The sequence below is a fragment of the Anomaloglossus baeobatrachus genome, chromosome 6, assembly GCF_048569485.1.
Source record: "Anomaloglossus baeobatrachus isolate aAnoBae1 chromosome 6, aAnoBae1.hap1, whole genome shotgun sequence".
In the NCBI taxonomy this organism is placed as follows: domain Eukaryota; kingdom Metazoa; phylum Chordata; class Amphibia; order Anura; family Aromobatidae; genus Anomaloglossus; species Anomaloglossus baeobatrachus.
Genome location: NC_134358.1, coordinates 481,477,399 through 481,490,316, shown reverse-complemented (window position 1 = coordinate 481,490,316; position 12,918 = coordinate 481,477,399). Strand labels below are relative to the sequence as shown.

Sequence of the window (12,918 nt, the reverse complement as noted above, 5' to 3'; positions counted from 1 at the left end):
GTGTTTGAACACTAGCAGATTAGTTGTTTCTGGCCTGGCTCCATGTCTGGAGTAAATGCCTACTCAAATAATACAGCTCCCTTGTGTCACTCAGTTACAATAAGCAGAACAGGCAATGAATTGGGGGGAAAGGTCATTCTGGGGGTCATTGACTTGCACAATTTTCGAAACGTTTAAAGGAAAAGTGGCCTAAAGCACAAGTAAATGGCTATCGGTCTCCGTGTGAAGGTTTTATGTTAGATTTTTATTTCTACATTTGCATTATTCGTCTCTTTTGTAATAAAATGTCTTTTCTCTTTTTACATGTTTTCAGTCTCTGGATGACCTGACAAACGTCACCCCCGAGGAGCTGGTACAAATCCATGCTTTTATATCCGACACTGGTGAGAGATTGTACCTTTTTTTTATTTATTTTTTTATTTTCCACCCTCATTTTCCCCTTTTTGTTTGTCATTTGGTATTTTTAGTTTGCTTTTATAATTTTTCTCATGTGCGCACACATCTGTCATCTTTACACCGTTTCCATAATCCAACACTAGAAATAAATGGCTATTGTTACAAGTAGCGATTGAAAAGCGAAGATTATAGGGAAAAAAAAACTTAGTCTTCCACCATCACCTTATTTCTTGCAGTTGAATGAAACTCAGTAAAATACTGTTTCTAGTGTAAAAACTAAATGATCGAATACTGGTACTAGTTAGAAAATACATTACCTGTTCCCTGTGTGATACATTTCTCTATTTAGATATTTCTCCTATTAGATTTGATAACTTACATACGTTGCCTGACAGACGTTCTATCGCTTATCCATGTTATGTAAATAAAAGCTTATAACCTGACTTTAAATTCATCCATTGGTTTCATAAATTACTCTTTTGAAAGCCTGGCTATACCAGCAGTCTGGTCACAGCTAGTTGTCATGTGCCAGATATAATGGAGCTGCAGCTAGGTCACAGCCAGTTTGTCATGTGCCGCATATAGTGGAGCTGCAGCCAGGTCACAGCTAGACCAGACTGCAGCTCCACTATATGCGGCACATGAGACTTGACCTGGCTGCAGCTCCACTATATGTAGCACATGACAGACCTAGCTGTGACCTGGCTGCAGCTCCACTATACCTGGCACATGACAGACTACGTTAGATTAGGACGCTGGGATATTATGTCACCGAGGGCACGCTGCATTATAAAAGATTTATATAGTAATGACCATAGAAAAGCAAATATGTTCCTGGATTTAAATTTCCATTAAAGTATGTAAAAGCCAATAAGTCCCTGCAGTCTGAGATACCTGCTGGCATTGAGCAGCAGATTCAACAGCAATAGCAGATATGATGGGCTGATGACCCATGTAGATGGGTTGGAAATGGGGCAATAGTTGGGAACATTCCCCTATCTAAACAGGCCAGCAATCACTTGTCAGACGAGGAAATCGCCATCTGTCAGATTAACAATTTTTAAGCTGGCTTAAAGGGAATCTGTCACCAGGTTTTTGCTCCCCCCCCTTATCTGAGAGCAGCATAATATAGAGACAGGGACCCTGATTCCAGCGATGTGTCACTTACTGAGTTGTTTGCTGTCATTTTGATAAAATCAGTGTTTTCTCTGCTGCAGATCTAGCAGTTATATAGAGCTGATGAATATGCTGAATTACCTGGCAGCACGCCAAGTAGCCCTCTAATGATAAAATCACTGTTTATTAGCAGTAGATTATCAAAAGTACACTAAGCAGCCCAGTAAGTGACACACCACTGGAATCAGGGTCTCTGCCCCTACGTTATGCTGCTCTCAGATTAGGCGACAACAAACTGGTGACAGATTCTCTTTAAAAAATCAACGTTCTCGAGAGCACATCATCCTGTGCATTGTGCTGCCGATGATATTCTAAGCCCACACAAAACAATCATTCTGTGCACCTAGAAGTCATGTCGCTCTGTCTAAACAAATCGCCTTGCCTATAAACCAGTTGACGTTTTATTTAGGGCTGTGGTTAGTTCATGAATATGGGCCTTAAGACATTAGATGGGCAATACCTTGGCTATAAAGCCCCTCTAGGGAATGGCGTGGGTAAATGATTTATGGGTATAGTTCTGCTTGAACCCTCATCCTAGTGATGTCGACATGTGACTGATATTGCGCCTAGGTTGCTTCTTCAGAATACACCGGGTTATACATCCCTAAAATGATGTGTTTTGACCCTATTAATTCACTCTGAAGGACAGCGGGAAATGTTGACGATACTCGGAGCAGATATTTTCACGCAATCTCGACACTTCTTCCCCGGGATCGTTCGGCCGGCCGGCGTCAGCCCTGCACTTACTCCCGAGACGTTAGGATTACTTGACAGTGCTAAATGTTTTCCTGCATTATAAATCTTCTAATAGGCGAGTCACATACCGTATGAAAGCTGATAGCTTAGCCTGACATGAAGTATGTGTGCCCTGTCTGAGCGAGCCAACACATTCCTGAAACGCCTTTCTGATTTTATTGAATAGTTAAAAAAAAATAAATTCCCAAAGCCAGTCCACTAGTAAAGGTCTTAACATATTTCTTACATTATTATGTAATGTATATCATCAGATCTAATAGGGAGAGTTCTGCTACATCTCGTGTAATCAACCGACCAAATGGAGCTGTCCTAGATTGTTAGCTGCAAGTCCTCATATATCGCCCCAGAGAGAGGAACCATTCCCATGTACACCCGGTGTGGGCGATGCAGACGGTGCTGGAGTATCAGGTCACTATGTACTTGCATTTATAGTCTCCGCACTTTATTAACTCCTCTATGTCCATAGGAAGGTCCCCAAATTATTTTAGCTCTCTTTACATTGGCTTAAAGAGACGTAACCGACACAATAGGAACATATTATTGTCTGATTTTTGTTTTCTTGTCATTCCATCTGCCATTTCATGCTTTTTCTTCTATCCCTTTTTGTATGTGCATTTGTCCCTGTACATTTTATACTACCAGTTCATGTTGACTGTGACCCATATGCTGTGGCAGGAGTTTGTAATGAACATGGGAAAACCTATGCACTGTACGCCATCACTGTCCAGCGGCGAGGCTTAGATGGCATGGAAGAAATATGGAAAACCTATCGCCGTTACAGTGACTTCCATGACTTCCACATGCGGATCACTGAACAGGTATGGGACTAGGCTTTTAAATGCCATTTATAGGGCTCCATACACATTCTGACAGTATTCAGTATTGGTAGAATGGATATAGTTTGTACAAGGTGTTTTCACACTGCAAACATTTATGGCATATCAACTAGATATGTAAAAAAAAAAGTCTATTGATTCTGACCCTGTTGTTGGTAAAGACATTGCACCATGTGTAGAATCGCAAATAGATACTTAGAGGTTGTCTCTAGTGTTGAACGAGTAGTTAGCTATTCGTACTCGCTATACTGTTAGTGAGTACTGTCTGCTACTCACATATTCGTTAGAAGTAGCGGGTGCAATGTAAGTCAATGGGAATCTCTAAGTAGCGAGTAACCCGAAAGCCGTACTAGTCCCTAATCACACGAAAAGTACGGCTTTCGGGTTACTCACTACTTAGCTAGTGTTTCCCATTGACTCGCATTGTGCCCATAACTCGTAATAAATATGCAAGTAGCGGACAGTACTCACTAACTACTTGCTAAACACTAATTGTCTCATGTTCAGTCTTCAATTGCACCACTCCCAGCCTCCCTGCTTATTGCCAGGGGGCAGTGTGCTCCTGATTAGCAATTTTTATCAAAGGCAGCTTTGCTCCTGAAGTAGAGGAGACGTGTAGGGGCACTAAAGATGGCCAGATTCAGCCCTCCAAACTTTTTCAAAGCAGCACTTACAAGTTCTGTGATCACTGCACTCCTTACCTAGGAAATCAGCCACCGGTGGTAATCTAGGCAACATGCTCAGTAATTACTGCTCTCCTTGCCCAGGTGACCGGTCATTGCTAGTGGACTGCAGGATTGCAAGGTAAGCTAGGCAGCAAGTGGTAAATAATAAAATTGAACGTTTACCTTTATTCAGAGAGGATTATTAATAACCATTAAATTACAATGTTGCTTGTTTTTACAATCACTTTGAAATTTTACCCATTTAGTATAATGAGAATAATACTTTAAGCTAATGATACATGGCGACTTTTACTGCATCATGTGTCTCACGGCCAACAATCGTTATGTACCCCCTGATGAAGCAGAACAACCAGTGAAACATGTTGGGGGCTTGTGTGATAGGTTTTAACAATTGTGGTGGCTATCCTTGGCACAAGTGTGGTGGCATGTATGTTCTGCAGACACATCATCAGCCTAACTACTGCAGCAGTAGGAGAGTTGAGGATCTGTGCTCTGTTAGGCCTTCTTCACACGTCCGTGATTCGGCTACGTATGGCGTCCTTTTTCATATGTACAGGAGACACAGACATATGCAGACCCATTAAAATCCATGGGTCTGCCCACACATCCCTGTTTTCTCACGGACGTGTGTCCATATGGAGTACAGGGCGAAATTTCTGTTTTTTCTCTGACCGCACGGGTGTCACACGGATCACACACTGTGACCATTTCACACGTACCGGAGAAAATAACGTGTGTTTGAAATTAAATTATTTTCTATACTTGCCTGTCTTCAGCGCTGTTGTCACTTGCTTCTGAGCCGCTCATTAAGCTCATGATATTCACCTCACCACAGACCTGAAAGCTGTAGCAGCGCTGGAGACAGCAACGCCGGGGACATAAGTGTATAGAGGTTCCTGCTGTTCGTGAGCTATCACAGCACACGCTGAACACGCACTCTACCCACACCATACCACGGACCGGTGAACAAACGTTGTTTTTTATCACGGACGTGTGATGGGGGCCTTGGACAGCAATATCGGAAAATCTGCACATTACGGACTGAGTAGGACTAGTTTTGTATTGTAATAATTTAAGTTAGGCTGGAAGTTCACATTATTCATTTAAAATATCAAATATGATATGTTAATATCTGTGCATTTGGCGGAAGAAGGTAAAAAAACTTCTATCCAGTTTGACAATTGTATTGCTGCATTTCCTACTGGATTCCCGACACGGCGCAGAATATTCTGTGTCTCGAGTGTTTGGCAGTAATGTACCCCACAGCGCAGCACTGAAGATCAATCCTATTTATGTTGTAACCAGATCATTTCTGGACTAAAGCTGAGAAGCGCAGAAGAATTGCTGTGGAACGGTGGCTCAGATCATTTGTTGTATTGGTCACAGGCTTAGGGCGGAAAAACTAAGCTTGGGAATTGAGTGTATAGGCTTTGGGTGACAGCTTACGGGCCTGTGCGGGTCTGAGCAGAGACAGCTGAGGCATTTTGTGCCACCAGAAAAGCTTTTTTCATTGGGTCACATGTACAGTAATATTAACTTGTTAACTGAGATAAGGAGTCGCCACAATGATGTTTTCTAGTTTGTTGAAAGGAACCTGTCAATCGAATCCTGCTCCCCAAACCACAGGCAGCCTGAGTCCGAGCCAGGATTCAGGATTGCAGCCAGGTATGGGGGTTTGGGTTTTTTTTTTTCTTGAAACCTATCAGCTTTTCAGAGAAAACATAGTTATCTGGAGCATTTTGCATTTTGTATGGTATTTTCCGCCCATTTTTTGACATGGGAAAAACACAGCGTATTACAGTTTATATAAGATTTCTGCTAATTATGAACCCAGGACGCCAGCGCTGCAAGACTGCAGTGCTAACCACTGAGCCACCGTGCCACCCAGTAACATGTTGACTACCTGGATGTGACTGCTATAGCTAATCACCGCTTCAAGAGTCACAGGCTGGTAATGAGAACGGCATTGCCGGACAGCTAACCAAGACTGCTGCAACCGCTGAAGGGGCGGAGGATTTACCAGGTGACCTGTAAGGCATTTTGTAGTATTCAGTGATATCTGGCCATCTTAAAAAATCCTGGACAGACCCCTTTAAACAATGTATCAGATAACTAATATTTATTTAAAACTAGTTGGTGCAACACATTCTTGCTTTGTCATTTCCGATTGTAGATTGGTTCCTACCCCGTTTTTAGCACATTATTATAGGTAGAGTCGTCTTAACTAAAATCCTTTTAAAGGGAGCCTGTCACCTCAGTTGACATATTTAAAGTATTAATATGGGCATACAGGTTATAGAATGCTGAAAAAAGTCATACCTGTATGTCTCGTATTAGATGGCTTGTGGATAAATCCTCTATTATCAATTTATGTAAATGAGTCTTCCAGGCTATGGGCAGGATGTTGTTGAGATGTTGCACCGCCTTCCCCCTTCATTACCCTATGTATCGCCTCCCACAGAGACTCAGTCCATGTGACATCTGGTGCTTGTCGGGAAACCTGCTCCTGCACGTTCCATCTCTCGTCGTTCCTCTCCAATGATTCTCTCTCCTATGGCACAGGCTTCACTATTCCTTCTGCAGCGGTGCCGGCGAGTCACTTGTGTAGTGCAGGATTTCTGCGCTGCCCGAGACCGCTAGGAGCAGAAGTGCCAGTAACTCGCCGGCACCTGTGCAGGAGCAACATGGAGCCTATGCTCTGAGAACGAGGGGAACCGTGGAGAGGGAGCAACAGGAGATGGAAAGCGCAGGCACAAGATTTCTGGACAAGGACCCCGATGTCACAGGGACAGACTGACACTGACTGTTGGAGGGCGACACATATAATAATCAAGTAAGGAGGCAGCGCTATCTTCCAGACATCCTGCCCATAGCCTGGAAGACTCATTTACATAAAGGGATAAAAGATGATTTATCCACAAGGCATCCGATAGGAGATCTTCTTTAATGTTTATGCAAGAGTTTTCTAGTGCCGCTCTGATCTGTGCAGTTTTCACTGTGCCCTGAGAGGGTGAGCGGTGTCCATCGCTGAATGTGAAAGTCTGCTCCTGTATAAGCAGTATATAAATGATGCCTCACATATCCTGCCTGATAATGAATAGACTACTGAAAGTGATCTGTACAGAACAGGACGAGATGTGTTTGAAAACTAAACGTTATTAGGAAAAAAGCATACAACTTTAAACTTAACTCCACTTTTACTACTGGTCACCTCCATAGGAAACAGTGACTTTTCTCTGCTTGGAGTATCAGCTTGCCACTTTCTATATAAATAACAGAAAGCTAACCCAAACCAATGCACCACCAAAGTGATCCTGGGCGGACAAGCACAACACAAAACAAATAGGACATAAGAAAAGCCCCACACTGGAGTATATTGTGCCCAAAACTTTTATTGACCATCAAAGAAAAAGTCCTAAATATAAGCAAAATGTAGTGGATCACAATACTAATAAACCAGTGCAATCATATGTAATTATCGTACAATTATAGAATGGCAGAAGCTGGAAGGGACCTCAGGGGCCATCGGGTCCAACCCCCTGCGAGTGCAGGCTTTCCGAAATCATCCCAGCTATATGTTTATCCAGTTTCCGCTTGAAGATTTCCATTGATGGAGAGCTCACCACCTCCCGTGGTAGCCTGTTCCACTCCCTGACTGCCCTCACTGTCAGAAAGGTTTACCTAATGTTTAATCTGAATCTCCTCCCTTTTAGCTTCATCCATTGCTTCTTGCACTTCTTTGTGCTAATGAGAATAGGGCAGTCCCCTCTGCACTGTGACTATCTTTTAGATATATGTAGACCGCTATTAAGTCTCCTCTCAGCCTTCTCTTTTTCAAACTAAACATTCCTAGTTCTTTTAGTTGTTCTTCATATGAGATGGTTTGCCGACCTTCTACCCATCTTGGTTGCTCTTCTCTGGACTTGCTCCAATATTTTGATATCTTTCTTGAATTGGGGCGCCCAGAACTGTACACAGTATTTCAGGTGGTGTCTGACCAGGCAGAATATAGGGGGAATAATGACCCCTCTTGATCTAGATTTAATGCTTGACTTGATACATCCAAAAACAGCTACTGCATCAAGAAGGATATAGAATAACCAGCATTTACTGTAAGTGTCACTCGTATAAGAGAGTGTCTCCAATATCAAGCAGTGAGAATAAAAATCTAAACGTTTTGTGGCTGGTTTAGAGGATTGTCCTTGCGCCCCGCACACGTTCATTGGGCTGGTTTATTAATATTGTGATAGCACCTCGCTTTAATTGCTTTACTTTTTTATTATTCGTGCATTTCTGTTTTGATATTCAATAAAATAATTGCTTTTGGCCCTATATACTCCAGTGTTGGGCCTTTTTTTGCCCCATTTCTTTTGTTCTACATTTGCCCCTTTCTATAGCAGCTTTTATATGTTTGGTTTTTTGGGGGGGGGTTGTACATATAAAGTAGGAGGAGTACAGATTACATTTTTTTTTCGATGAATTAATGTACAATTTTGACAAGTAACTTGTGCAGATTCCAAATATAGAGAAAAGGAAAAGTGTCCATATAGCGGAAGTCTATACAGCTGCTCCAATAAACATACCAAATGAAGGAGTATGGCCAGAAATCTCCAGAAAGTGTAAAGCAATGAGAGATTCAGTTTTAGTAAAAGATGAGGACATCAGTACGTGACTAAGGAGATTTTGACCATTAGTGATAATATATGAAAACATTTTCAGGAGTCTGTTCTATTGACAATTTCGTTTTTAATAAGACTGAATTAATTTCAACCTGTCAGGTGCAATATGCACCTAGAACCATGAGCCATCCTGGGTGCATATTGCTAATCCCTGCCTAACCGTCCCTGTATACACTAGCATAGATAGAGACACCTTTAGAAAAAGTATTTCTAAGGATCCCATTTGATATGCTAATTAGGCCAGTGATTAGTCGCAAGGGCGTTACTTCCCTTGACTAGTTCCCCCCCCCCCCTCACTTAGCATGTAAGCACTCCCCTGTGGACGTGAATGTACAGCGTGAGAGGATGGTCGCGCTCACCTCTGCTGCCACTGCCCCAAAGGTGGATTTCAGCTCCGTGCATATGACTTTTGGTCATGCGCACTATGAAGCCGGGTGTATACATCCTAGCTTCAAACTCGTGTACTCCATATAACAAAAGTCCGCGATCATGCTCACTGAGCCTACGTCTAGCGATGGCGGCGGAGAGGTGAGCGCGACCATCCTTTGACGCTGCGCATTCATTACCATGTTAACACATCCACAGGGACGTGCTAAGATGCTAAGGGGACCCATCTAAGGAAACTAACACCCTTGTGACTAGTCCCTGCCCGCCTTAGCATATCATATGGGTTCTTTAGAAATACTCTTTCTAAAGATCCCTTCATCTATGCTACTATAAGCTGAAACTGTTAGGCAGAGATTAGCAATATGTACCTAGAACTGCTTGTGGTCCTGGGTGCATATTGTACCAGACAGGTTCACTTTAAGGAAATATTATTAATTCTTTGATGGTTAAAAAGAATCCGTCAGTAGGTTTTTCCTCCTCCATCTGAGAGCGGCATAATGTAGAGACAGAGACCCTGATTCCAGCGATGTCACTTACTGAGCTATTTGTTCTCATTTCTGTAAAATCTCTGTTCCTTCTGCTGCAGATCTAGCAATTCTCTGAATGCAGAGCTTTGTATAATCCCCTCACGCACCATTGATTATCAGTTTTCTGCCTATGCTCAGTGTACACAGAACGCTGCCAATCGGTGGTGTGGGTGTGGTTACAGAGGAATAAGAATATGGAGGACTACCATGCCACAGGTTTTCTAGTCCTCTAGTGATAATCTTCCACTGATTAAAACTGTGATTTTTTTTTTTTTTTTTTTTTTTTTTTTTCCAAAACTACAGCAAGCAGTTCAGTAAGTGACACATCACTGGAATCAGGATCTCTTCCCCTTCATCATGCTGGGGACTAACATGTAATCTTGTAACCCTATTTTAAAATGTGCAATTTTTATTAATATTCATTAAAATGTACCCACAAACAGACACACAAACATAAATGAGAATGGATCACGATATCCTTGTAAATAACCAAGGAATTTTATATACACACTCACTTTAGGAAAGGGAAGGGAAACTAATATAGCCCTATAAGGGTAGTGTATCCCTACCTAACAACGGAGGGTATGACACCATAAGTTACCGGGTGCCCCCGTTCCACGTCGGCTCTCCCTCTCCCTGACCCTGATATAGGGATGGGATGGAAAGCCCTATAGTGGTGCTTGCACAGTACAATATATACGAGTTCCCAAATGGTAACACTCTTCCCTGTATTGTTTTCCTTAGATCAAGAAGGTATCAATTTACTGATCTACAACCAGGAATTCCTATTCATGATACTAGCACTGTACAAGACGTATAGACTTCTATTCCTAATAAATTATCTTTATGCAAGGTAGTGATCCATAAGAGTTATTTACAACCACATATGTTACAGGGTGGTATACCCCACAAGTATATTACAGTCACCTAGAGTCATATCACAAGGGGCTCAGATAATCTCCCTAATTACAGCCATGGATTGTTATTGAACAGGACCCGCTGCCGTCTCCCCTTAGCCTCCTGATGACCCTCTAAAGGGAGAGGAGAAACGCGTTGAGGCCTGGCAGGCCTGGATTCCTGCTTCTCAGGGAAGTAATTCATCTTTTCTCCCTGTTATACTATGTTATATAGAATATGATTGGAGCAACCTTTTCTATTTTGCAGTAATTTGCAGGGGTGTCTGTATCCCATTTTTCTTTCAGCTCCTGGGGTATAATGGGGAGATTATCTGAGCCCCTTGTGATATGACTCTAGGTGACTGTAATATACTTGTGGGGTATACCACCTTGTAACATATGTGGTTGTAAATAACTCTTATGGATCACTACCTTGCATAAAGATAATTTATTAGGAATAGAAGTCTATACGTCTTGTACAGTGCTAGTATCATGAATAGGAATTCCTGGTTGTAGATCAGTAAATTGATACCTTCTTGATCTAAGGAAAACAATACAGGGAAGAGTGGGTACATTTTAATGAATATTAATAAAAATTGCACATTTTAAAATAGGGTTGAGATTACATGTTAGTCCCTTTTTGAGCACTCTACCCATCTATTTAACTCTGTTAGTTCCCTTCATCATGCTGCTCTCAAATTTTGTGGAAAAAAACCCTGGTGACAGATTCTCTTTAATAATGTTGAAAATTGAAAAAATTGAATTCTAAAGTTAGTTGGCTGAAGATTTGGGGAACTTTTTTTCCCATCTTTGTTGCTTCTCTATCAGGTTGGATCAGTTGGGATCGATTGTGTTTCAGATGTTGTAACATCTTAAAACTAATCTATAATTGAGTTCTCACACATTGCCTTAAAGCCTCCCATTCCTTCTCAAAGGCTAACTTGCTTGGGACACTTACATTTTCTCCAGCGCACAAGGCTGGGGTTTTTTTTCTGCAGAAAATGAAGTGACTTAAGTGGCAAGTCTTAAGAAACGTGTTTTGAACCTGAAGTGACCTCTCCAGATCCATTGTTAACGTAGATGAGGCAATGTGAACACAGATCCCCCTTCCAGCTGTCCATAAACTCCTGATCTCAAGGCTTAGCAGCGTTTCCCACCCACCGAATTCAATACTTGCTCTATAATCTATAAACTCAGCCTCACGCTTTATCTCCGTTACCTTGTAACCTGGTGCGTGAAATATTCTACCTGTTGTCATTGGCTTCAAGACTACGAACAGTGCAGTGACTGCAGTAGTATACATGTTATATGTATGCTGTCACACGTGGGTACAAAGCTTTCTTTTTTTATGTTTATGTATCACCAACATGTTTCCCAGCGCTTTACATACATTCACTGTCACCACTGGGCTCACAATCTAAATTCCCTATAAATATGGAAGGAAACCAGAGAACCCAGAAGAAACCCACACTACACAGGCAGAAGAAGCAAACTCCATACAAATGTTGTACCTGGTGGGTTATGGACTCTGGACCCCAGTGTTGTAAGGCTACAGTGCTAACTCGTGAGCCAGCAATTTACTCTTAGGCTATGTGCGCACGTTGCGTAATTACATGCAGTTACGCTGCGATCTGCACTGTAGCGTAACTGCATGCGTCCTGCGTCCCCTGCATAATCTATGAAGATTATGCAGTAGACGTGTGCACATGGCGTATTAGAGCGCAGCGCTTCGGCTGCTGCTTGAAGCGCGCGTTCTAAGAAGTGACATGTCACTTCTTTCCTGCGCTTTGCCTGCATCCCCCGCTCTGTCTATGGGAGGGTCTGCAGCCAGAGCGCATTCAATTTTTTATTTTATTTTTTTTTTTAGTATGCACTGTTTCTGCAGCGATTTGAAGCGCACGTGTGCTGTTCAAATCGCTGCAGAAATTTCTGCAGGGACAGTACGCAACGTGCGCACATAACCCAAGGTGTTGGATGTGGTGTTGCTGGAATACATTGGGAGAAAAAGAAAGCTTCGTTTTATTCAAGGGCACCATCAGCTGTGAAAGGTGTTATCCTTGGGCAGAACACAATGAAAGCCCAGGTAGAAGGCATGAGTTGCAGGATTTCCATACGTGGCAAGGAGGGGAGGCCCACCCATGCCCAACACTTGCTCTAGCTTGTTGGTATAGCGGGATAATGAAAGGTTTGTTGAGGGACCTTCTGATTTTGGAAAGGATAGACAATATAGACCACACATCCTTTTGCACTATTTTTTTTCCACGTTGGTGAAGAAAATGAAATTCTTTTGGCTTTAGAGGTAACCAAATGGGGAAAAAATATAATAATCCTGTTACTTTTTGTCCACAAGTCCACTATTTCTTCCCTGATTGGCAACCAAAGAAGACACAAATAGTGGCTGAAGTCGAACTAGAGTCAGTGACAAGTAGAAAAATCTCCACTTTCCCATCTCTAGCTTATGTTGCCTTTAAGGCAACACATATTTCCTGACATATCCAGTTTAAAGCACCTCTTCAGTGTTTTGGGTTTTTTTCTCCGCTCTAGTCTCACTTTAAATATAAGCCTCCTGTTATATAATC

General features: G+C 42.2%; 1 protein-coding gene across 2 annotated transcripts in view; it reads left to right on the top strand.

The window, feature by feature from the left end:
- Positions 1 to 12,918, top strand: part of SNX13 (sorting nexin 13) — a 181,057-nt gene that overhangs the window by 145,718 nt on the left and 22,421 nt on the right. Inside the window, exons 17-18 of one of the 2 annotated variants that reach the window (XM_075315375.1) lie at positions 314 to 383; positions 3,004 to 3,146. In XM_075315375.1, coding sequence (XP_075171490.1) covers positions 314 to 383; positions 3,004 to 3,146 — 213 coding nt within the window. Of the gene's footprint in view, positions 1 to 313; positions 384 to 2,970; positions 3,147 to 12,918 lie in introns of both variants that reach the window. The other variant, XM_075315374.1, reaches the window with a different exon arrangement.